The sequence below is a fragment of the Monodelphis domestica genome, chromosome 8 (assembly GCF_027887165.1).
Source record: "Monodelphis domestica isolate mMonDom1 chromosome 8, mMonDom1.pri, whole genome shotgun sequence".
Taxonomy (NCBI): Eukaryota; Metazoa; Chordata; class Mammalia; order Didelphimorphia; family Didelphidae; genus Monodelphis; species Monodelphis domestica.
In genome coordinates, this window is record NC_077234.1 from 46,049,104 (window position 1) to 46,073,296 (window position 24,193).

At 42.8% G+C, this 24,193-nt stretch overlaps 2 protein-coding genes and 5 non-coding genes across 10 annotated transcripts; 1 reads left to right on the forward strand and 6 right to left on the reverse strand.

The window, feature by feature from the left end:
• Positions 1-1,444: 1,444 nt before the first annotated feature.
• Positions 1,445-16,768, forward strand: RFC4 (replication factor C subunit 4). Of its 2 annotated transcripts, XM_001370128.4 has the most exons (11): positions 1,489-1,756; positions 2,272-2,420; positions 3,642-3,720; positions 5,912-5,991; positions 11,053-11,172; positions 11,753-11,896; positions 12,116-12,236; positions 13,059-13,184; positions 16,244-16,324; positions 16,406-16,522; positions 16,624-16,768. In XM_001370128.4, exons 2-11 carry the CDS (start codon positions 2,287-2,289, stop codon positions 16,720-16,722), a joined length of 1,101 nt encoding a protein of 366 aa, XP_001370165.1. In that variant the 5' UTR covers positions 1,489-1,756; positions 2,272-2,286; the 3' UTR covers positions 16,723-16,768. The 2 variants fall into 2 exon arrangements, with proteins under 2 accessions (XP_056664442.1, XP_001370165.1); XM_056808464.1 differs by having other exon boundaries at positions 1,445-2,420.
• A 137-nt stretch (positions 16,769-16,905) lies between these two features.
• On the reverse strand, positions 16,906-23,782 carry EIF4A2 (eukaryotic translation initiation factor 4A2). 3 transcript variants are annotated; one of them, XR_008914243.1, is made up of 11 exons: positions 23,659-23,782; positions 22,806-22,984; positions 22,455-22,594; positions 21,449-21,617; positions 20,921-21,030; positions 20,529-20,672; positions 20,016-20,153; positions 19,592-19,681; positions 19,116-19,195; positions 18,441-18,552; positions 17,570-17,710 (listed from the first exon to the last, which is right to left on the reverse strand). XR_008914243.1 is itself a non-coding variant. In XM_056808457.1 (10 exons), the coding sequence occupies exons 1-10, from the start codon at positions 23,685-23,687 to the stop codon at positions 17,566-17,568; spliced, it is 1,224 nt and encodes a 407-aa protein (XP_056664435.1). In that variant the 5' UTR covers positions 23,688-23,782; the 3' UTR covers positions 16,906-17,565. The 3 variants fall into 3 exon arrangements, 1 of the variants encoding a protein (XP_056664435.1); XR_008914244.1 differs by having other exon boundaries at positions 17,571-17,710; positions 18,445-18,552; XM_056808457.1 differs by lacking the exon at positions 18,441-18,552 and having other exon boundaries at positions 16,906-17,710.
• On the reverse strand, positions 19,418-19,549 carry LOC130456005 (small nucleolar RNA SNORA4). Its single transcript, XR_008914291.1, has one exon. It is a non-coding gene; the product is annotated as a small nucleolar RNA SNORA4 (small nucleolar RNA).
• LOC130455999 (small nucleolar RNA SNORA63) lies at positions 19,811-19,945 on the reverse strand. The gene has a single exon (XR_008914286.1). It is a non-coding gene; the product is annotated as a small nucleolar RNA SNORA63 (small nucleolar RNA).
• On the reverse strand, positions 20,291-20,473 carry LOC130456021 (small nucleolar RNA SNORA81). The gene has a single exon (XR_008914303.1). It is a non-coding gene; the product is annotated as a small nucleolar RNA SNORA81 (small nucleolar RNA).
• On the reverse strand, positions 20,752-20,882 carry LOC130456000 (small nucleolar RNA SNORA63). Its single transcript, XR_008914287.1, has one exon. It is a non-coding gene; the product is annotated as a small nucleolar RNA SNORA63 (small nucleolar RNA).
• LOC130456023 (small nucleolar RNA SNORD2) lies at positions 22,677-22,745 on the reverse strand. Its single transcript, XR_008914305.1, has one exon. It is a non-coding gene; the product is annotated as a small nucleolar RNA SNORD2 (small nucleolar RNA).
• Positions 23,783-24,193: the final 411 nt, after the last annotated feature.

Here is a 24,193-nt window from a genome sequence, read left to right on the forward strand (position 1 = left end):
AGCAATTTCAGATCAAAACCCTTTGGCAACCTCCATATAGACATAGTGTAAATTAGAAGCCCTGTTTCTGGCATAAAGCCAGGGAGGACCTTTAGGCTAAGATGAGTGAGAGATTAGCCATCTCCCCTTTTTAGCAATAGTAATACCCTCAAATGAAGTACCCTTGTAACTACTAATGAGATCCCTTTGGAAGGGGAAAATGATGAGATCCTCTTCCAGAGTGTTAGAAACAAACCCCTGTAGCTTTGAAGCCTAAACCATTCAATAGGGATAAGATCTTACTTAGTCTGCAAGCTTTCTTCTTTTCCCCTTCTGCCATAGATCCTCCCATCTCTTACCTGCACTGCTTGTAATAAGAACACCCCCCCCTTTTTGTCATTAATTACAAGCTTCAGTTTGTCCTGAAAGTCACCCCCCCCCCCAACTCATGACCCAGATTTCTTCTTGAGTAAAGAATAATTCCCTTCCCCTACAGTATCTGACTGATACCAAAATATGGCATAAATTGTCCTGGATAGAAGTACTTTGTATGCAACAAAGTTATTATATGCACTGTATTGGCTCTTCTTTATGAACTGGAATCGATTCTATGTGGGCACTTGTCACTCTGAGAAGTGTCACCATCTGTTGCTCTTTCCCTCTCCCCCTCCCCCTTTTCTCCCTGCTGCCTCTCTGATAAAGGCAGAAATTCTATCAGCATTCTATCAAGGCTCTTTGCTGTTCGTTAGAGTGATTCTGGGGTTGCATACCCTGCCCAGAACGCACTCCACCCAAGAGGAATCTAGTTTAGGACTTTTCCCAGAGATGAGCTGCTGGTTGGACAGGCTTGGATGATCTATGAAGGGCCAGGGGCACATACTCTGATTCTGAGTTACTATTCTCAGCTGTCAACATTCAGGAACCCAAGAGTCACGAACTTTTGCCTCCAATGAAAATAGGATCAAGTTTCCATGTAAATAAAAATCACTTTTAGTATAAGACTATACACTCGTCAACCCAGAGTAGTCAAGCAGGGGCCATTGGGAAATCTGGGGTCTTTCCTGAGGTCTGTTCTCTAGCCTAGAGGGACTGGGCAGAGCCTTGGTCCAGAAAGAGAAAGGAGGGACCAGAACTGACTAAGCAACTCCAAACTTTCTCTAGGGAGGAAAACACCACCTTCGCCTCAGGGAGGAGGCAGTTTGGGAGAGGAGTAAGAGATAATGTTGACCCCTAGGAGAAGTAAAAGGCCAACGACGCATGAGCTTTTAGGGTATAAAAGTGAGTTCAGTCAGAAGTTGACAGGCTGAAAGAGGAACACGTGAAAATCCCAGAGGCCGTCAGCGGAAGGACTTGAGCTGAGCAGGTGAGGGCGGGACGCTGTGCCCTGTTCCGATTGGCCCCATGGACCTTGAGCCAGGATCAACCAGGGGATGATGGGGTGGGAGAGGTGGGACAGAAGAGGAGTCAAATTTCTGCCGTCTAGAAAGACGACGGTCCAGTATGGAGGTGGGGGACAAGGCCCCGCTCTGAAAGGCACGTGCTGTTCTCTAAAGGGATGATTGTTTTACACACCCCGTGTCTTAGCTGTCTGTAACTTCATGGAACTGAGCAGCTGAGCCAGCATCGTCCCGAGCCCGCGAGGCACACAAAACAATCTGCGCATGCGGGGCTAGAGGGCCAAATTAGCGCATGCCTGCCGGTACTGAGTGGCCTTGCTCGAAGCCATTTTTGATGAGGGCACCAGCCTGCTACCCGAACATTCTAGGGATGGATTAAGGTTGGTCCACGAGCATCCATAGAGTGTTTATTGAGTGTCACTCCCTTTGCTGAACGCTATAGACATAAAGAAAGGCCAGCGCACGTCTGATTCCCCAGCGGATCTTAGAGGGATCCGACGAGGAGCAGCCCAGCAGACTGGCGGGTCGGGAAAGTTAACGGCCTACCGGTCTGGGTACCCCTCCCCCCCGACAGGAAGTGACACGGGAGGCTCCCGGCTGGCTGTTCGGTGGCGGGAAACGGGAGCCTCTCCCTCCTGGGGGGTGAGCGGAGACTTAAGAGCCGGTTCCCTGAGTCTGCGGTGGCTACTCTTCGTCCCGTTGTGCAGTGCCCCTCCAGCCGTCCGTCTCGTCCTGTGTGCGTGCCCCAGCTACCCCGAGCTCCTACAGCTCCACGTACGGGGACCCGTGCGTGACCCGCTTTATCTCTGGGCCCGGCAGCCGCGCTTCCCTCTCTCGCACAGGCTTCTTTGGGAGTCTTCAGACTGACCTAGCTCCACGTCCTTCCCTCAACCAGGTCTGTGAAGCGACCATGCAGGCCTTCCTCAAAGGCCCGGCCTCCATCAGCACCAAGCCCCCGCCTACGAAGGACCGAGGCCCCTCGGCCCCCCAGGGCAGCAGTGCCGAGAGCCGTCGCGCCAAGCCCGTGCCGTGGGTGGAGAAATAGTAAGAGCCCCGCCCCCCGCGAAGTGGACCGGGACCCCTTCACTGCCTCCCCTTTTGTCCTTGGGCCGACGAGATGGTTTTATCTTTTTTCTTTTAAACCCATCCCATCCCATCTTAGAATGTATTCTGTATTTCCGTTTTGAGGCAGAAGAGCATTAAGGACTAGGCAGTTGAGGATAAGTGACTTGCCTAGGATCACACAGCTAGGAAATGTGAAGCCAGATTTGGACCCAGTACCTCCCATCTCTGGACCTGACTACCCACTGAACCACTCAGTTGCCTCCTCAAAAAAAAAAAAAGGTTTCTATAAAATCAAGAATTTATCAATTCCTCCAAACCTTAAAATTGAGAGATTGGATTAAAATGAACTCCAAGTCCCTTCTTGTATAATTTGATGAAATTTGTACTTTTCCCTGTTGTGCAGAGGCAAAAGGGTAATTTTAATGGGAATCCAACCTGATCATTAGGTCTGCTCACCCTAAATAAATGGCCAGAGTTTGAAGCAGGAAAGAGTTAATTTATAACACTGCATATGACAGAGAATTTTAATTTCTAGGCCTTTGTCTCTTCATGGATAAAGTGAGCTACATCACATCCCCATGAGCAGGTGTGGGGTGGCCAGCAGTTTGTCCATTTAAGGGATAGAGAAAACAGGTGTTTTGGGGGGTCACACTTAACACTTAATAATACCTAGAATTTATTAGTGGTGAATAATCTTGCTAAAATATCACTTTGGGATATTTCCCACCCACCCATTCCATGCAAAAATTTTTTAACATTGGGGTTTTTTTTAATTTTGACTCTTGGAATTCTTTCCTCTCCCCCACCTTTCTCCCATGCCCCTCCCCCAAGATGGTAAGCAGTCTGATATACATTTTACATATGCAATCATGTAATACATAAAATACTGCATTGGGACAAAAAAAAGTTAACTTGATTTTTACTAAAATAGATTTTCCAAGTCTAGAAAAAGTCCAAACCCTTTCCCTTTGATGTTACACATATAATGAGAACCAGATAGAAAGTGGAAGGAAATTCTCTTCCTTGCATCTCTTTGTTAACAGTGACACTATATCCCTTTCTTTCCTGGCTCTAATTCAAAGCCCTTTCATGCCCCTTCTGTTGGTACATAGTAGATGAAGATTGTAATTGACTTCATGGTAACAGTAACAGAATTTTTCTGTATCTCTGCTAACAACAGAATGGCATTGTTTTTTCCAGCCGTCCCAAATGTGTGGATGAAGTTGCTTTTCAGGAAGAAGTAGTTGCAGTGTTGAAAAAATCCTTAGAAGGAGCTGATGTGAGTTGAACCATGTTTACCTTATCACTTAGAAATATGTTTTCCTAGAGTGGGATTGACCTTTCAGAAGTTTCATACTAAGTCTTTAGCATCATCAGAAGAATTCATGTTTCCATGTGGATTTGTGTCAAGTTTTCCCCATGAGAACACAGATAATTTAAGCATTTGTTGTGATCCTGCAACCATACCATAGAGAACACCAGGACAGATATACATACCATTTCTGTCTCTGTTCTAGTAGTTAGACCACTGGTTCATTTGAACCCCCAAATTCCCAACTATTTGTGGGTGGTCCTCATAGGATCCAGCTAGACAATTTCACCTATTATTAGATAAAAGCCATATAATAATAGCTAGCATTTACTCAGCACCTACTATATGTTGGGCACTGGGCTATACACTTAAATGCTGCTGTCTCATTTGATCCTCCCCATGACCCTGGTTTTAGAGCACACATATAATAACCAGAGTTTCAAAAGAACTTACCTCACCTGATGGCCCTCCTTCCTTCCACTCTAGGGTCTGGTCTATAGTAGGTATTTAAAGATTAGTTGTGGATTAAGTAAATTAAAGGACAGCATTTCCTGAGAGTTTGGACCAATTACAGAATTTGGGTTGCAATATACTTTGATTCAGCACAGATTGAGTGAATGCCTGCTCCATGTACAGAGCTGGTCCAGAACTTCTGGGAAGGATATCAGGAAGTTTTAAGACAGTTCTTTGAAGAGAAGGCCCACAGAAATGTGCAGTGAGGCCTAAAGAGGTTCAGTGGGTGAGTCCCAAGGACACTTAAGGAGTAAGGAGCAGAGCCACAATCAAAGTGAAAGTATCTGAGACCACATCCAAGGAGCAGAGGACAATGCTGAGGGGAGACAAAGGTCTGTCTCCTTCCACTTTGCTGTAGCTCTTAGGTCTGGTTGGCTGATTAGAGGCCTTAAACTCTTAAATGGGCAAAGTTTAGGAAAGAAAACTTTCTGTGGATCAGCAATGAAGTACAAACAGAAAAACTCAAGTAAAAGTGTTTACATGGAAGTTTGTACTCAACACAACTTGCTGATACCATTTCTGGATACTCAACAGATCAAGTGAAAGGCCTATGTGGAGATTCAGTCATAGACAGAAGGAGCCAGTTAATGTTTATTTTCTGCCCTCTCTATCACCTCATGTGCTCATCTTCCTCAGGGTAAAGCAGGCCAGAGAAGACCTGGAGAAGAAGCTAGAACACTTGAGGTTGGGAGTCCCTTAGAAGTAAGGCCTCTGGAGTTAAAGAGGAAAAAGGAACCAGGGGATGCTCCAGGCCCTCACCTGCTCTCCCCCTAAGCATTGCATGGAATGGCTTGAGTTGCTACTCATGGTCAAAACCTTGATACTGAGAGAAGTATATCTCACTAAATTACAGCCTCAGAATTAGAAGGGACTAAAACCTCAATTTAGTTCAACCTGTGCCTGCTGAGAGGAAGCATGGTGTGATGGAGAGAGAGCACTGATCTGAGCCAAAAGGTCCTAGCCTCAAATCTGTCCTCATCTGTAGGTGGGCTTTCCTTATGTGATTTTCTCTATACCAGTGGCATCACAGGTCTAGACCCTTTCCACAGCCCTTAGAATTCATAGTAGCTTCTATGTTTTCTCCACCAGTGTAGCTACTGCTAGGAGACAAGAGATAGGATCTGTGGGCATTTTTTCTATTTAATAGGTATTTTATGATTGAAAAATTGGAAGCCCCTGACATAGTGCAGGATTCAAGATGAAATTATATTTAATTAATACTGAATTCAGATGAACTCCAGTATGTCCAGTATCACATCTCTTCTGCCACCAAGCAAAGTAACCCAAGTCAAAGAGATTCTTAGAGTAAATCTGTTGCCTGCTCAGTATGCTCAGAGTACTGAGGATGGTGCTGACCCAGCATTACTATTTCATTCACCTTCTCTAAGGGTCTTCTCCATGTGCCCCCTCTGATTATGGCATTAAACTCAACCTTGGGCAGCTAAGTGTCTCAGTGGGTTGAGAGCCAGGTCTAGAGTTAGGAGATCCTGGGTTCAAATCTGGCCTCAGATACTTCCTAACCCTGGGACCCAGGGAAAGTGACTTAACCCTGATTGCTGAGCCCTTGCCACTTTTCTGTCTTAAAATCAATACTAAGAAGGTAAAGACTTAAAAAAAAATAAACTTCAACCTTGTGCTCTCACAGCTCCCCAACCTTCTATTCTATGGCCCACCTGGAACTGGAAAAACCTCCACCATTCTGGCAGCTGCAAGAGAACTATATGGGTAAGCTAGCTTTATTGTTGTCTGTGTTGTTTGCTTATATATTTGCAGCTTACAATAAGATCACTGAAATGTAGTCATTCAGGTCAATTCAGGCAACATTTTGTTTCTGGCTATATACAAAGCAGTTTGGTACCAGGGAGGCAAAGGCATAAAAGAGACTGCCCTTAAGGAGCTTACAGTGGGTGAAGGGATGAATACAAAGAAAATGGGAAAGATGGGAGCATTGCCCTGGGACGATAGGACATGGCCTCCTGGTGGTGGAGGAGGAGAAAGTTCCTTAGCTGAACTTTGAAGGAAGAGAATGATTCTGAGACATGGAGGTGAGGGCGGCCATTCCCAGTATGGCAGGCAGCTTGTACAAGTACATGGAGGTGTAAATTAAACATGAGGATCAGATGGGAGTCCAGTTTGGATAAAATGGAGTCTGGAATAGTAAGAAATAAAGCTAAAAGAGTAGGTTGGAGCCAGAGTGTTGAGAGCCTAAAGGTGTTTATATTTTATTCTTTAGAGAAGAGTCACTGAACATTTTTGAGCCAAGGGAGTTGTGCCTTTAGGAAGATTATTTTGGTAGTGACCTCGTGGAGGCTGGAAAGGCTTAAAGTAGGAGCCAGTAAGGAGGCTGTTACACAAGTCCAGATGAACTGTGATTTGCACTAGAGCAGTGGTGGCAGTTTGAATGCAGAGGAGAGAACTGTGACGCATGTTATGGAGGTAGAATTGAGCAAAATAACTAATTGGTTGGCTCTTGGGGAGTAAAGGAGAGAGGAAAAGTAAAGCATAAGTCAAAAGCTACAATCCAAGGGCAAACTAGGTAGCACAATGGATAGAGCCCAGACTGGAGTTGGAGGATCTCCATTCAAATCTGGTTTCAGACACTTTTTTTTTTTTAAACCCTTACCTTCCATCTTGGAGTCAATACTGTGTATTGGCTCCAAGGCAGAAGAGTGGTAAGGGCTAGGCAATGGGGGTCAAGTGACTTGCCCAGGGTCACACAGCTGGGAAGTGTCTGAGGCCAGATTTGAACCTAGGACCTCCCGTCTCTAGGCCTAGCTCTCAATGCACTGAGCTACCCAGCTGCCCCCTCAGACACTTCTTATCTGTGTGACCTTGGGCAAGTCACTTAACCCTAATTGCCTAGCCCTTCCCCTTCTGTCTTAGAATTGTTACTAAGACAGAAAGTAAAGAGTTTGAAAAAGAAGAGAGAAAAGGCTGTGGTCCTAGATAACCATGGGCATGGCAGTATTCTCAGTACAAATAAAGTTTGAAATTAGCAAATGTGGGGGCAAAGATAATGAGTTCTGCTCTGGACATGATGCATTTGAGATGCCAGTGGAACATCTTGGGGGAAAATACTATCAAACAGCTCATGATCACAGAATTACAGTATTTCTGAAATGAAAGGGACCCCAGAATACCTAGGCTGATCTATACCAAGAAGAACTATACAAGAAGAACCCCCATTACAATACACCCAACTAATACCCATCTAGTCTTTGCTCAAAAGCCTCTAGTGAGGAGTATCAGGAACCTGCTTCTCTACTGCTATGATAGCCTAATACAATTTTTTTTTTTAAAACCTCACCTTCTGTTTTAGGATCAATATTGTGCATCAGTTCTGAGGTTAGAGAGTGGTAAGAGCCAGGCAATGAGGTTAAGGACATGTTATTTTCTGAGCCTTGAATAAAACTGTCAACATGGAAATATAGAAATCCCCAGTTTACATAGTTTAAAGGTAGAAACCCCAGGTTTTGACCTTGTCACAGGAGAGGTTTCCCCGTGAGGGAAGGTCCCATTTTGCCAGACAATAGACATCCACTTCAGCTTTGGCACAGTAGGTGGCACGTCAGTCTCACAAGCTGAAGGTCCTGAGTTCAATCCTCGATAAGGAGGGTGTGATATGATATACTGGGAAAGGCTTCTGGAGACAAAAGAGCTACTTGACTTTGGATGGCCTCTGTCTCTCACCTGAAGTGGATGTCCATTGTCTAGTGAAGTGGGAGCTTCCCTCAGGGGGAAACCTCTCCTGTGACAAGGTCAAAACCTGGGGTTTCTACCCTTAAACTAAGTAAACTGGGGATTTCTATATTTCCATGTTGACAAAACAATCATTGCCCACAAGAAGCTTACATATCTAATGGGGAGGTTACACATACATATATACCTGCATACCTATAAGCATGAATTAATTTGAAGGAGAGGGCAAAAGCACCTGGAGAGATTAGGAAAGGCTTCATCTAAAGAGATGGTATAATGAGTTGTTTCTTAAAGGAAGTAAGTATAAAAGTTAACCAAATGCAGAAAAGCAGAAATATTAAATGCATCCTTTTCAGACCATAATGCTATAAAAATCAAACTCGGCAAAGGTCTGCAGGGAGAAAAAAGACTAAAAAATAATTGGAAACTAAGTCTTATCCTAAAGAATAAGTGGATTAAAGAACAAATTGTAGAAACAATCAACAATTTCATTAAAGAGAATGACAAGGAGACAATGTGCTAAATCGATGGGATGCAGCCAAAGAAGTACAGAAATAATTAGGGGAAAACATATATTTCTAAATGTTTGTATCAACAAAATAAAGAGCAGGTTGGTGAATTGGGCATGCAAACAAAAAAAATTAGAAAAGAAGCAAATTGAAAATGCCGGATTAAACTCCAAATTAGAAATCCTGAAAATCAAAGGAGAGATGAATAAAATTGAAATTAAGAAAATCATTGAGTGAATACTAAATAAGACATGGAGCTTGTTTTATAAAAAACAAAACAGCAAAATAGATAAACCATTGGTTAATTTGATCAGAAAAAGAAAATGAACCAAATTGCCAGTATCAAAATGAAAAGGGTGAATTTACAACCAATGAAGAGAAAATTAGAACAATTATTAAGATTTATTTTGCCCAATTACATGGAAACCTGACAATCTAAAGCAAAATAGATAAATGTTTTTAAAAAGATAAATTGCCCAGATTAACAGAAATGGAAATAGAATACTTAACAAACTCCTTCCCAGAAAAAGAAATTGAACAAGCCACCAAATTCCCTAAGAAAAAATCCCCACAGTCAGATAGATTCATAAGTAATGCTACCAAACATTTAAAGAAGAATTAATTCCAATACTATTTAGAAAAAATAGCCAAAGAAGAAATTCTACCAAATTTCCTTATGGCACAAAAACAGTTTTGATACCTAAACCATGAAGAGAAGAAACACAGAAAACTGTAGATCAAATCTCCCTCGTGTATATTGAAGAGAGGAATTTTGTGAGATGGCATTCTAGGCTGGGGAACTGCTAGGGCAAAGGCATGAAGGTCATGTGTGAGGAACAGAAGGAAGGCTGGTTTGAATGCATCACAGAGCACAGGAAGGCGGAATAATGTCCAGTGAGGCTGGAGGGGAAGTTGTGAAGGTCTCTGAGGCAACAAGCATTTACTAAGAGTTCATGGTGCCAAGCACTGGAAGACAGCTGAGACAGTGTGAGGTGTGCTAAGACTCAGAAGCAGAGCTGGGATGGGCATGAAACCTGGACCTGTCCCTACAAGAGGGACCAGAGAAACAGAAGGACATTTTGGGATGAGAAGGCCCAGATGCCAAGAGGAGTTTCAGGGGGAGAGGGCACTGAGGGTCAGAAGTTGGTATGTCCTGGAGGCCAAAGAATCCCTTGACTTATCTGAAGAAAATTATTTGATGGCACTGGACAGGATGGCCTGAAAGGGGGGGAGGAGGAGACTGAAGAAGGCAGTCCAGTTAGGGTTAGAGCCTGAGAAACCAGGAGGATGATGGGCACTTTGATAGAAACGAAAACTTAGAAGAGGGTAGAAGAGAACAATTTCAGTTTTAGGTGTTCCTGGGACATCCACACTGAAGGGACTAATAAGTATTGGGGGAATGTGAGTCTGAAGCCCAGGGGAGAGACCTGCCTCGACGGATTGATGCTCTCTTCTCACGAGCCAACGAGGTCACTAGAAAGAACAGTCAGGATCCTGGACCAAGCTTTTGGGGATAGCCACAGACGAGGAGCTTGGATAGCAAACCAGCAGAGGGACCTGAGAAGGAGCAAAAAGGAGAGCTGTACTACTAGGCAAAGGGAAGCCAGGCAGGTGGTATGCCTGGAAATAGTCCCAGAGAGGTCAGAAAGGCAAGGCTAGGAGAGAGGCAAGTAAAGTTGAAAAGCCTGGGAGAAAAGAGGGGAATAGGAGCCTTGAAGAAGCTGGGGGTGGGGGGGGGGGGGTAGATGAAGAAGAGTTTTAGGAGAAATGGAAGTAGAGAGAAAAAGAGGAGGAAGTTGGGATCAGTGGGAGACTTTTGAGTTCCTGATGATGGTGAGCTCTAAGGCATGGCCCCTTCCCCGTGGGTGGCATGTCCTACAACTGTCTCAAGAAAATCTGATTTATGTAAAGAATATATAGCTGTGTGACCCTGGGCAAGTCACTAGCCCTATTAAGATGGAAGGTAAGGGTTTTATTAAAAAAAAAAAAGTATATAGCAATCCAGTGGGGCCTTCCCCTTCCCCCTCCCCCATGTACTAGCCCAGCAGGGAACCTGATTGTCCATTCATACATTTCCCATCAGATGCTAAAATGCTTCCTTGTGAAAAACTTTATGAATGAAGCCATTTTAATCATTTAGTAACTGAAGCTCTGCATTGAGTCCAGGATGGACTAGCCATAATACCTGTTTCTAAGGAGAGCAGATTTATGAGTCATTTGAATTTAAAGATCTAATTTGAGAGGTGCTGTTTGCTATTTAATGAGGAGTATAGGGTCACTGGTAGGAGATAGTGTGGAAAGACCTGGGAAATGGTCCCCATTTCAGGCCCATATCTGCTGCTAATTATGTGTAGTCTTCAGTGAGCATCAGACTTCCTCGGGTCACCTGTAAAATGCAAAGTCCGGGTAGGTCACTTCCAAGGTCACTTTCAGCTCCAGGGTTCTGAGTAAACCCTTTTTGATAAAAATGTTATTTGCTAGGTATGTTTTTATAAAACTGCCACAAAATGGGAAAATATCAAGAAATGGATTAAGTTGAATAATGCACATAATCCTTGATTTCCTTCATGTTGTACAGACCAGAACTTTTCCGACAAAGAGTTCTTGAATTAAATGCATCAGATGAACGTGGAATACAAGTTATTCGGGAGAAAGTCAAGACATTTGCTCAACTAACTGTGTCAGGAAGTCGTTCAGAGTAAGTAAGCTGAGTTTTTCCTTCTCTATGGCAGGTCACAAAATCTGCCTTTGTTCTAAATGTAATGTACTCAGATTAATGAGTCTTTTCTAATTTTGAATCCCATTTTTGTTAACAGTCTAAATTGAAATATAACCATCAGGGGGTCATTCAATCTCTTTTTCCTCGGTAGTGCTTTGTATTGCTAGTTTTCAGAGAGATGTGTTGGAGAGGGTGGAAGTTAGTAATTTAGGTAAAAAGGACAAGGGTCTGTCTTATTTCCTCACATACCTTAAAAATTCTGTTCACTTTTAGGCATAAATTAAATTAGAAACACTCACAGACTTATGCTCTTGGGTATCACAGATCAAGAGTTTAACCTTTAGATGTCTGGAAATATTTCAATTTCATAACAGAATAGATTTTTTTAAATGCTACTGAACTAGAGGGGAAGGAATATTTTAAAGACTTCCTAAAATCAACATTGTGTGCAGTTCCTTGGATAGAATGCTTTCAGTATTATGCTCAGGGCTGGGGGTCATCATGCATGCAATGTGAGAAATATCTCCACATTACTGCTGGCCTCCTGTTTTTGATATAGTGGGAAGCCATGTCCTCCCTTTAAGATTGTAATACTGGATGAAGCTGACTCCATGACCTCCGCAGCCCAAGCAGCTTTAAGACGTACGATGGAGAAGGAGTCCAAAACAACTCGATTCTGCCTCATCTGCAATTATGTTAGTCGGTATGTGCACTCTCTTTATTCCAAATGGGGATTTGGTCACAGCCTTTCAGGATAGCCCAGTACGGAATAAACAGAACAACTTTTGAAGGTGCTCAGGATGCCGATGGGCTGGAATTTCTTCTTGGCTTGGTACCTGAAATATTCTTGATAAACCCAACTCCTGAGAAATTCTTTGTAGAGAGTTATCGCTTTTCCAACCTGATCCATGTTTTCTTACAGGATAATTGAGCCCTTAACCTCCCGATGTTCCAAATTCCGCTTCAAGCCTTTGTCAGATAAAATTCAACACCAGAGATTACTAGACATTTCTGAGAAGGAAAATGTGAAAATCAATAATGAGGTAATGTAACAAGTATGATTCTAATTGCTTTATGTATGTGAAGAAGCAATGAAATCAAAATGAATAATTGGCCTTTAGTAGCCCATCCTACAGATGGATTTCAGTTCATTTGACAGCTGCTGGAGAACATGGAAGAACCTTAGCAATGTGAAAGGGCTGCTGGGGGTCTCCTCTGTTGTTAAGTAAAAATCATTTAAAATAGATCATTATGGAATCTGAGGTTAAGCCCACAGATCTGAAGTGGATTGTAGGCACACACACACATGAAATAAATCCTGTACACATATTTCTGCTTAATGAATATTTCTTTCTCTTAGTTATTGGCCCATTTGTTTCAGGCAGTATTTGATACAGTGATATTTTAGTAGAAGGAAAGAACCTGTAGTCCCTAGACCTTTGGAATTTCTTTTTTATAGCTAGTTCCTCTTTTTTATTCAAACTCTTGTTACATGATTTACATTTTTTTTTATTGCAGAAGGCTTTTTTTAAGAGTCCAGGAAAGATTTCTTCCCTCTCCTTCTTGTCATTCTTATGTCAGTGAAGCTGTCAAACCCAGCCACTCACACCATTTCACCCACCTACTCCATTCACACTTGATGGGATTCTCTCCCCTGCTTTCTTCGGGAGTAAAAAGTATCTACAAAACCATACAAATATTTGGATAGGAAGGTAGAAGAAAAACATAAGAAAAAATGTTTAGGATCTGGAATTTTAGGCTGTTGGTTCTTCCCATAGAGATGAAGCTCATCTGGACAGTTATGCTTGGTATTTGCCAAGGTTGCTTGTCCAGAATAACAACATGTTTTTTTTTTCCTTTTTTAGGGAATAGCTTACCTTGTGAAAGTGTCAGAAGGAGACTTACGAAAAGCCATCACATTTCTTCAAAGCGCCACTCGATTGACAGGTGGGCAAGAAGTCACAGAGAAGGTGATCACAGAGATTGCTGGGGTAGGAACACCTTGATGTTCTCAGTCTGTTTGTGTATTCTTGGGTCCGTTACTGTTGTTTGTTCTTCTTAATGGGTAATTAAGAGACTCTCAGGAAAGATACATTCTATGAATGATATTATAATGGAGAAAACTCTAGCTGCCTGTGATTCTGCTGACTTGCAGCTGATGAAGCAGGGCTCGTGGACTAGAGGAATCCCATCAGGTAAGTGACAGATGAATAGATGGGTGCCTCAATCCAAGGATTTTATCAATCGGTTGCTTAAATTCTGGCTTTTCTGCCCTAGCCATCATCAGTGTAAACATTGGACCTTTGAAACCCTCTCCATTAAACCATGGGCATGTGTGACAGTGCCTTTGGGCTGGGCTGTCCCCCAATAATCAAAGCTAGGAAAGAGGGCAGAGCACAGAGAAAGAGAGGTTCAGCTTTGGGCAGAGAGCAGAATAAACCAACTTTAGCAAAATATCTTAAAGTGTTAGGAATCTCATCTCCCTAAGCCCTATGTCCCTGCCCCAGGCTAACAATCCCTGCAAAGGAAGGAACACTTTTGAGTCTAGTAGACGTCTGCAGAACACCCCTTGCTAGCTGGAGAAAGCAGCCCCTTTCAGAGTTCTTTAAGCCCAAATCTGGATGTCTGCAATCCTCCTCTCTGGGGTCGAGCAGAATAGGTGATCCCTCTTCCTCAATTTACCTGCTTGGCAGCATCTTCCTCACTTCTCTATTCCTTTTTTGTTTGCTCACAGCAATAACGAAAGCTAACATTTACACAGCACTTTCAAGTTTGCAAAATGGGTCACATAAATTGTATATTTTATTCTAATAACCACCCTGGGATGCTATATCACCTTATTTTATAGATGAGGAAACCAAAACAGAGGGTTAAGTGGCTTGCCCAGGATCACAGGTCTGGCGTCTTGAAGATTAATTTGAACTTGGGCCTTCCTCACTCTGAGCTTGGAGCTCTCGCCATTCCATGGAGCTGTCAGAGGGCCTTAGTGTCAGATTATGCCCCCAGTGGTCCTGGTGGCACAGAGGGAGTGAAGATGTGGCCCCTGGCCTGCCTACATGGAAGCCATATCCAAGCAAAAGGGAAAGGTCAACAGATCACCTCAAGCCAGGCCCCACACTGAATCCTTCCTCCATGCTGCCCTGGCTTCTCTCAGCCACTTGGCCTGTGCCTCCTTTCTGTTAGAAAATTGTTGAAAACTGATACAGAACTCTTGGGAAAAGGTTTGAGACTTCAGAGAAGTTTTCCTGGATACCCTAATCCTAATTGGTGCAGCACATATTCTCACTTTAATTGTTAATGATGCAGTTCCAAAAGCCTCTTCCTGAACTTTACATGACAGTCAGAAAAGCACCAAATAATCAGTGCCAAGGACCCATGATGGGCTACTGCTACTCCCCATGGCTTGGACTAACTAGAGAAAAAGAATTTGCCCACATACATCTTCAGGAAATGGAAATGTTTCCTAATTTCATCAACACCACACCCTCATTTAAGCACTTTAACATTTTAAGTGTCCTCCTAGTGATGAATGCAATGATTCACTCTAGTTCTACACTCATTGTACTACTTAGTTCCTCCTCCTCTTGGAAAGTTGACTGGCTTTGTTCATGATAACTCAGTCTGTCACATTAAAAGAACACAATTCTATGAACTGGAAGAAATTAGGGTCAGATTAGCATCTTGCACCATGTACCACAATAAGTCATAAGAGATCACACACAAAAATTATAATAGTTCCAGTCCAGATACTTTTCACAACTAGGGGGCAAATTCTTGACCAGTTTAGGGGCAGAGACAATACCAGAATCCTGGTATGAAATATCATTGAAAGGAATCTGATAGTCCAGGTTACAAAGCATCTTACAAATATCTTGGGGGGAGGGGAGGGGGACCCATTCCCTAATAAAAGTCAAAGGGTTTGAGAAGTCATTTCTTAAAATGTGAATGATAGGAAAGGCCCCAATCCCATAATCATCAAGCATTTATTAAATGTCTGCCATGTGTCAGGCACTCAGATTGCAGGACACTTCTTAGATTTCACTTCACTCAGATTGGCAAAAAATTCAATATTGGTGGAACCAGAAAAGTAATTTGGAATTAGAGGAAGAAAGTGGTTAAGATATACATCTTTAATCTCCATAGGCTTTACTCTTCTCTTAAAAAAAAAAAAAGCCTCCCAATATATACTACAATACCTAGAGCAGCATTTTTGTCATAGCAAAAGTGAGTGCCCATTGGAGAATGGCTAAACCAAGTTATGCATTAATGTGGAATATTACTGTGCTACATGTAATACAGGAGCTCAGAAGGCATGGGCATGAATACAAAGGAAAACCAGCAGAATCAGAAAAACAAAATACACAATGACAACAGACTTGTAAATGAAAAAATAACAGGATAGTCACAACTGAATCTGCAAATTGCATGATCACAGCTCAGAGGACTTTGGAGGTAGAGCACTGAATCAAATGTTAGACTTTTTTGATAGGTTGGTATTTTTACCTTAAAAGGTAAAAAAATTTTATTAGAAGAGATTGGAGAGGATACATTTGAAAATGTGACAAACGAAAGATATCAAAACACAGTTTTAATAGTTCTGATAGTTTAAAAGCAATTTTGTGTACTTAATCCTGGAGAAGACGAAAGATAAACAAGCATACTGACCAATTATTCAGAGAAAATGAATTGTTCAAGCAGATCTTGGTTTAACATGAGAATTTGACCAGAAGTGTGGTAAGGGGCCAGATTTACTCATTTGTGCCTTATAGCCTGAGGTTTGACCCACAGGTGGCAAATGTTGATAGGTTTCAGTTGAAAGGGACCTTAGAGGTCATCTGTTCCAACCTATCCCTGAGAAGTGACCCTATATCATCCCTGATAAGTTTTAAGTACAAGAAAATACATTAATATCTGACTTTTAGGGCATAAAGGTTTTTGCATAGTAATGAGGTCTTATGAGGAATTTACCTTCCTGGGAGCCCTTATGCAGTTTGGAGTGAAAAAGGGATTTCTTGGGGAATCTTTCTCAAGTTATCTTTTTTCCTTTTAGGTGGTTCCCACAGGAACAATTACTGGCATATTCTACGCCTGTCAGAGTGGTTCTTTTGAAAAACTGGAAGCCCTTGTAAAGGTGTGTATGTAAACATAAACTATTTAATAATACAAATGGGAACCCTGGGGACAAAAGCTAACCTTTCTGTGCCTCTAATAGGATTTAATTGATGAGGGCCATGCAGCAACTCAACTTATAAACCAACTTCATGATGTGGTGGTAGAAAAAGATGACCTCACTGACAAACAGAAGTCCATTATCACAGAGAAACTTGCGGTAAGCAAGCTGTAGGGTTAGGTTAGCATCCCTTGATGCTAAATAAAACTTGAGGGAATCCCTGGGCCTCAATTAATTTGCTTTTCCCTCTTTCCCTCCAGGAAGTAGATAAGTGCCTGGCTGATGGTGCTGATGAACATTTACAGTTAATCAGTCTCTGTGCTACAGTGATGCAGCAATTAACTCAAAATGTCAATTAAAAAAACCTTTGTACATTTTTATGATAATAAAATTAGGATGAATGAACTTTTCTCCTATCTCTGGATTGCTCTCTACTTACTGGGGGAAGAACTCCCTTCAAGACACCCTAACCATATTTTATCTTCCTCAGCCCACATAACAACACTGAAGGAAGCTGGCAATAAGTTAAACAAGAGCAACCATTTTGAATTCAAAGTGAATATACAAGTAATTTATTGAACATTCAAACTTCATTAAGACATGTGCAATATGGCAATTTTACTGGGTTTAACCCTACCTAGTTTATGATTGCTTGCTGGGGCTTAGCAACAGGGTCCAGTTCACACTTAGCACTAATTAAATACTTTATTGAATAAATACAATACCAAACAAAATGCATTCAAATGCTTTCTTAAAAAAAATTAGTCCATTTGAAAAGCCTTTCCTATTCAGTCTACTGACTAACACAATAAAGGCAGATATGCTAGTTTAACATAATTGGCTGATTTTATACAGCACTTATATCTTTTAGTCCACAAGTAAATTATTAAATGATAGAGAACATCTAATACAACCATTTCTACAGAACTAGGAAATAAATTTCTAATAAAGAAAGATTTTACAGACCCCATATCTTTTACACCCAACCCCAACAGTCTAACTCTAAAGGAGAAAGCCAATAAGCTCTTTCCCCACAAGAGCTCACGACTAAAGTCGCTTTGCTATCAAAAATCTGTATTTCTGATCCGTAATGAGCATTGAGACAAGATTCAATATTCCCAAAGAAAGAAGCACAATGCACGTTGTGAATCGCCTATTCAGCAACAGCGAGCACTGCATTCAAAACCATCTCATCCCAGGGATTAAATAAGATCAGCCACATTCATTGGCATCTCCTCCACTGTAGTATTGTAGAAAGTCTCAATGTCACGAAGAATCCTCTTGTCTTCTTCAGTAACAAAGTTTATAGCCACACCTTTCCTCCCAAAACGACCACCTCTGCCAATTCTGCATAAAAGAAAAACAGCAATAATTATAGTATATTCCTTAACCTACAAGGAGATGATCCACTTGTTAACCAGCTGCTTGCTGTTTAATTGCCAAGGTAATAGAGTGCTTCTATTTGGAGCACTAGCTGCTAATCAAAGTATCTAGACGAGGGAAAAAAATCTTCCTCAGCAGTTAGTGCCAAAAGTAAGCAGATCAAGGCTTGTGTCTGGCTGCAAAATGAGATCTCAGGTCTTGAGCATTGTGATTTTAAGCAGATGACAGTATTCTGTTTGGGGTAGTGAATTAAGCCCATACCAAAGTGGGCAAAGATCGAAGGTCAGCCTGGGACAGATGTAAAACTCCAGGAATGAAACAAAGAGAATTGTTATATACTCCATTTCGACGCACCTCTGGAACTGTAGACTGTAAATGTAAATAACTTGAAGGTTAACTATTTTTCTAGGACTTACAATTCTTTTCAGTGGGAAAACTTAACTCCTTATTCTCCAAGTATTTGGTATGGAAACCCAAACTTATCACTGCTTTTTGCTCAGTTTCACACACAAACCACACTAAAAGTTAACAAAAATGTGGTTTAAACCCAACAGTTCTGCCTTCCTTCATAGAAACCAGACAATACAAACCACCTAACATACAAGAGGCTAATACACAAAATGGCTTTGGCTAGGACGTTGGGAACTTAAAATATCAAATAATCATGACAAAAGAAAAACAAATATATAAATACCGACTCGCTCTTTATTCAAACAGTGTGCTGTTTCGCTTATGAATCCACGTCCTAAATTACGTCACGCCGTTTCTGAGTGCCATCTCACGTCATCAACTGCTGCTATCGACTCCTGTATTTTTTAAAAAGTCTTTTTTTACATCAAGTAACAAAGCACAATTTAATTTATTTAGGGATCAAGCCACTATTAACTATATGCCAGGGACACAAAACTCTGTTACTACCAGAACACACCAAGAGAATCCCACTAGAGAAAAATCACCAAGAAAGCACAAAAGACACAGGAGCAACATGAGAACACAAATGAGTCTTAAAAAAGAACTAAGGCTCAAATATAAATGCAACAAGACCTAAACCCTATTTCTGACTTCAATTTAAAGCGAGTCTTTTTTCCTTTCCTTTTACAAATCTTCAAAATTTGGGCCACATTCCAGACTCAAGGTAAGTTTTCCCACTGTTTTTAAACTAAGCCAAGAGCTCTTTCCCCCAACATAACTGCATTTAAATAGCAGCACTGTGTCAATCTATGTTTCTTCCTGAAATACATTCCCTATTTTCAAGGCTGTCTGGCCTGAATCAAGATTTTATTGGAAGCTACAGAGTGCCAGTAAATGAATTACATAAATTTACATCAAACATGATATATACAATCCAATCATTTACCATCTTACTAACCTGTGAATATAGTTTTCACGATTGGTAGGTAGATCATAATTTATAACCAAAGATACTTGCTGCACATCAATCCCACGAGCCTAGAAAAAGCAGTTAACACAATTCAAGTTCCACATTACAAAACACCAGTAGTCTTTAGGGCCAGCTAAGTTTTCTGGCCTCAATATATGTGCCAGTTGTGACTTGACTTCCCTAGCACTTGCAGCCCTTGTCTTAAAAAGGGTTTTTTTAAAAAATAAAACTCAAGCCCCATCAATCCACTCCAAACCCATCATTTTCTTGTGTGCCCCACACTGCACTAAACTGTTGGCCACAAAGTAGTAATGGACTACAACAATGTAGTTCATTGTGGAGTGTGGTCTATTTTTCTCCCAAACTACTTTGAACTGGGAAAAGGTAATAAGACCTTCCCCTGATAAGTAGGGTTTGGGAAGTTTCAGCAGTGTCCAGATTTTTAAAAATTAAAACGTACTTACCAACAAATCTGTAGTGATCAGAACCCGGCTTGACCCTGATCTGAACTCCCTCATGATAACATCTCGCTCCTTCTGGTCCATGTCACCATGCTACCAAGTAAACATTCAAAAATTTAGTCCATATTAAGATTTACAACTGCTTTAGTCAACCTGAATCCTTGAAAAGCTGATGACTTTTGACCATAGCTAAATCTTGGTCAAGGTTTTAAGCCAATAACAATGTTTGAGATCAAGCGTCCCTGGCTGCTATGGCATATATAGCAAAACAGACAGGGATAGTAAAAAACATTTTGATTTAAGCAGGGGGAACGACAATAAAGCACTTCACTGCTATATTGTAACTAGTTCCTGCATCAACTAAATGCTGTAAGGAAAAAAACCTAGATATTATTAATATTCTGAAATAAGATACCATGCCTCTTACCAGAGCAGAAACTGTGAAATCCCTGGCATGCATCTTTTCAGTCAGCCAATCTACCTTTCGTCTTGTGTTCAGAAAAATAACAGCCTGTGTAATGGTCAGTGTCTCATACAAGTCACAAAGAGTATCCAGCTTCCATTCCTAAAGCAAAATAAAACAAATTTTCAAGCAGTCTCCATAATATAATACTTCAAAATAAAGCAGAAGCCCCACCTCCATTCCTACACCAGCAATTGAAATCTAAGAAAGTCAACCAGTTTACATCAGTATCAATTGGTAGATATCGCACTAGGATCTTAAGACACAGGACACTGGACATTAAGAAAGAGGTCCACCCAAGTCTTTTTTCGATCTAGTGCATTTGTTCTTCTTCTTGTATATACTGTGCTAGCATTATTACAAAGACCAAGGCATTGCCTTAATTTTTGCAATTTTAGCACAGTGCTTTGAAACAAGAAGGTACAAGCCTTGCATTAAAATTATGTTCCATCATAATTCCATCACAGGTTAATTTACCTCTCTTTCAACATTAATGTAGAATTGTTTGATTCCCTCAAGGGTCAATTCTTCCTTCTTCACTAGAATGCGAATAGGATCTCTCATGAACTTTTTGGTCACTTCTAACACATCAGTTGGCATTGTGGCAGAAAGCAACACAACCTTTAAAAGAAAAAAAGGAGAGAAGTATAATGTTTAAAATTGTAATTGCCCAACTTAATAACTGATTTCAGTGATGATTTTGTTTGAGACCAAGCGTCCCTGTCTTACTATGTTATCAGTTAGACAGGGATAGTATGAAACATGTTGCTTTGAGCAGGGGGAACGACAATATGGGCACTTTCACAGCCATATTGTAACTTGAACCTGCAATACCCCTTACATTGGCAAGAAATGTCACATGTTTGTACCTGAATATTTGTACTTAATTTCTGGAAAATCTCGTAGATTTGATCCTTAAATCCACGACTCAACATTTCATCAGCTTCATCCAAAACAAACATCTTGATCCATTTTGGAGCTGTTAAAGAAACAGCACCATGTTAAAAAACAAGAAATAGCTAGAAGTCCTATTCCCTCTCCCCCATGCCAAGTACATTTTTCTCTTAAACCCTTACCTTCTGTCTTGAAGTCAATAACTGTGGATTGGCTCCAAGGCAGAAGAACAGTAAGGGCTAGGCAATGGGGGTCAAGTGACTTTGTCCAGGGTCACAGTTGGGAATTGTCTGAGGTCTGGCTCAATCCTGAGCCACCCAGTCGACCCTCTCCCCCAGTAAACTATTAACATATTATTAATCAAAAGAAATCTGTGAGCAATAAATGTCTAAGTCCAACCACATTTTACAGCAACATTTATACATTACTTGTAAAAAAATAAGAATAAAATTAGCCAGAGTATTAAAACCAAGACAGATTCAAATTAGAAGTTCAAAACTTACAAAGATATCTTCGGTTTAGCATATCAAACACTCGGCCAGGAGTTCCAACGACAATGTGTGGTGCCTCAGCCTGCAGTTTTTGCATTTCATTCCGAACATTGGTACCACCAATGCAGGCATGACATGTTGCTCCCATATAATCTCCAAGAGCTAAAATTACCTTCTGGATCTAAGTTTTAAAAAGATTTTATTTTTACATTATTACCAAGAGAAATCTAACTAAAACTTGGCAGACAAAAGCTAAATGGTCTAAGTCATATCTGTAACTAGTCTTGCATGCATGCAGTCACCTAAAATTCATGCTGGTCCACAATTAATGTGAAAAGTGCAAAAGTATTCAGTTATCTTGTGGTTATCTAAATCCATGCAGCTTGTAGCACTTGTGGCTGTCATTCCACCTTCAGGCAGTAGTTGTAACAACCTCTAAGTCAGGAAATAGATGTATAACCTTTCTTGAAGTCTTAAAAATGTCCTAATTACCTAATTTTAAGCACATTGTGATTCTTACTGTCATAAACTACAACTAATTTACTGAACAGTCTAAAACTCATTTGTATTTTAACTTGTTTTCCAATAGTCTATTTGAAAACAAAAACGGCATGGCCAGGTCTTAAATGCCAATGTAGCAAGCAAGCCTTAAAGGCAGTTAAACATGCAAAGTTACAAACACAGAATCACAAAAATCACAAGACTACAAATCACATGTGCACCGCAGTTTTCATGTTACACAACTGCATATTAATTTCTTTTATCTTGAAAAGTATCATATCTTCCATTGAGAACTGAAAACTTCATGACCTTATTTTCTGGGAAACTGGTGTGCTACCCTGCACGCCATACCTGAACCCGCCTTCTATACTATGGGAGATGCCTATCAATGAGCTGTTTCCACAAGGAAAAAGGGTAGCTCAGCATGGATCACACTTCAGCTCTTCTAGATACAGTTGTGAAACCTGAAAACCATGCCACAAAAGCAAGCGTTTTCTTTCAACTACACTATGGATACCTGTTGAGCCAGTTCTCTGGTGGGGGCCAATACTAGTGCTTGGGTCTCCTTGAGCTCAATCTCCAACTGTTGCAGGATGGAAATAGCAAATGTGGCTGTCTTGCCAGTACCTGACTGAGCTTGGGCAATCACATCATACCCTAAAAAAAGTAGGATACACATTTACTGTCCCCACCAGAGCCATAGCGAAGGTGCACCCTCTTCCTCTCTGGGCATTTCGGGTTGTGATCAGCACAGCGGTTCTCTCCATTTCAGGTCAGTCCCGAAAGATGGTAGGCCATCATGTCACGCCCCTGGTTCCTTGCTGGCTGGCTCACCCCGGCGCCCCCGCCCGGCCCCTTCGCCGCCCACCTTTGATACAAGGGATGATGGCTCTCTGCTGAATGGCCGAAGGCTTCTCGAACCCGTAAGCGTAGATCCCTCGGAGCAGAGACTCCTTGAGATTCATATCATCGAAGTTGTCCACGATTTCATTCCAGTTGCTCTCGATGACACCATCGGGGTCCATTCCCTCTGGGCCGCCATGGTCTCTGCGGACGGCAATAACCAGAAGCGCTCCATGAACCCCCTCCTCCCGTCGCTCGAGGACGCACGTGGCCGGGGCCGAGGCACCAACGGCAGCCCCAGGACCTGGCCCCGGCCCGGCCCCGGCTCCCCGCCCCCTGCGCGGCTCCGGCGGCTCCGCTCTCGCGAGAGCAGCGCGCGCCGGCTGGGCCCCGCCCCTCGCACTGCGCCAGCACCGTGATTGACACCGGCGCCGGCTCCGGCGGGGGAGGAGGGACCTGCGGGGCGAGCGAGCACAGCACGGCCGCCAACGGCCCCGAGCCGAGGAGCCCGGGGGGAGGGGGCTAAGAGGCCCGAGCGGCCGCCGCGTCCTCCCCGCCCCGCCAGAGTGTAACCACCCAAGCACACACGCACCCACAGCCTCCCGAGCGCCGCCCCGCCCGGAAGGGAGCCGCCCGCGGTTGTTAGTACTAGGGCAGGGCCGCGGCCGAGGTCTCGGAGCGGCGCCCCCTCCCCCCGCCTTCGCCCTTGCTAGGCTGGCCGGGCCCGGGCCCCGCGGCTGCGCCGTGGAAGCTTCTCGAAGCAGCGTCGGAACAGCACCCCCGAAGCCGCCCGGAAAACTCGGCGACTTCTCGAGTGCCCGCGGCTCGGCCTGATCCACCCGAGAAACCCGGGCCCCATCGCCGTCGCAGGCGCGTACCTGTTATAATCCGCGGAGCCACCAGACATGACCGAACCAACGCTCAGAGTCCGACTGAAAAGACAGCCGCGCCGCGCCACCCGCCTTTTATATGCGCGCCGCCGGGACGCGTTTCTCGCGGAGGGATATCTCCCGTCCAACCCGCCCGTGACCACGAATCCCGCCGCCGAGGCACTGCCTGAGGTAAAATCCTGAACTGAGGGGCCTCAAAATCTTACACTGATGCTTTGGGGCTGTTTGAGGGGCTCGAGAAGTCTCCATGTTTCTCTTGAGGCAGGGGGACTCTTTGGCCTATGGCGGAAGGATATTGCAGCAATTGGAGAGGCGAGCCTGTCCAAGTTCCCTCCTCCCTCTTCCCCTCCCCCCCTCCCTCCTCCTACGGGGTTTCTCCTCCCAGTCCCTGCCGCAGAGCCCAGGGCGGGGGGAGGGAGGAGGAGAGGAGAGGCGTGGGGGAAGGGAGGAAGGAGGAGCCCTGAGCTGAGAAAGAAAGGGGGGAGGGGAGAAGGAAAGGAAAGTGTAGGGGGTGGGGGAAAGA

Coding starts and splice junctions, on each gene's coding strand:
- EIF4A2 (XM_056808457.1), bottom strand. CDS start 23,687: ATGTCTGGTGGCTCCGCGGATTATAACAG. Junction 22,985..23,658: donor GGCTCCGCGGATTATAACAG/GTACGCGCCTGC, acceptor TGCCGTCCGCAG/AGACCATGGCGGCCCAGAGG. Junction 20,154..20,528: donor ACATTAATGTTGAAAGAGAG/GTAAATTAACCT, acceptor ATTTTGCTTTAG/GAATGGAAGCTGGATACTCT.
- RFC4 (XM_056808464.1), top strand. CDS start 2,287: ATGCAGGCCTTCCTCAAAGGCCCGGCCTCCATCAGCACCAAGCCCCCG. Junction 3,721..5,911: donor AATCCTTAGAAGGAGCTGAT/GTGAGTTGAACC, acceptor GTGCTCTCACAG/CTCCCCAACCTTCTATTCTA. Junction 11,897..12,115: donor ATCTGCAATTATGTTAGTCG/GTATGTGCACTC, acceptor GTTTTCTTACAG/GATAATTGAGCCCTTAACCT.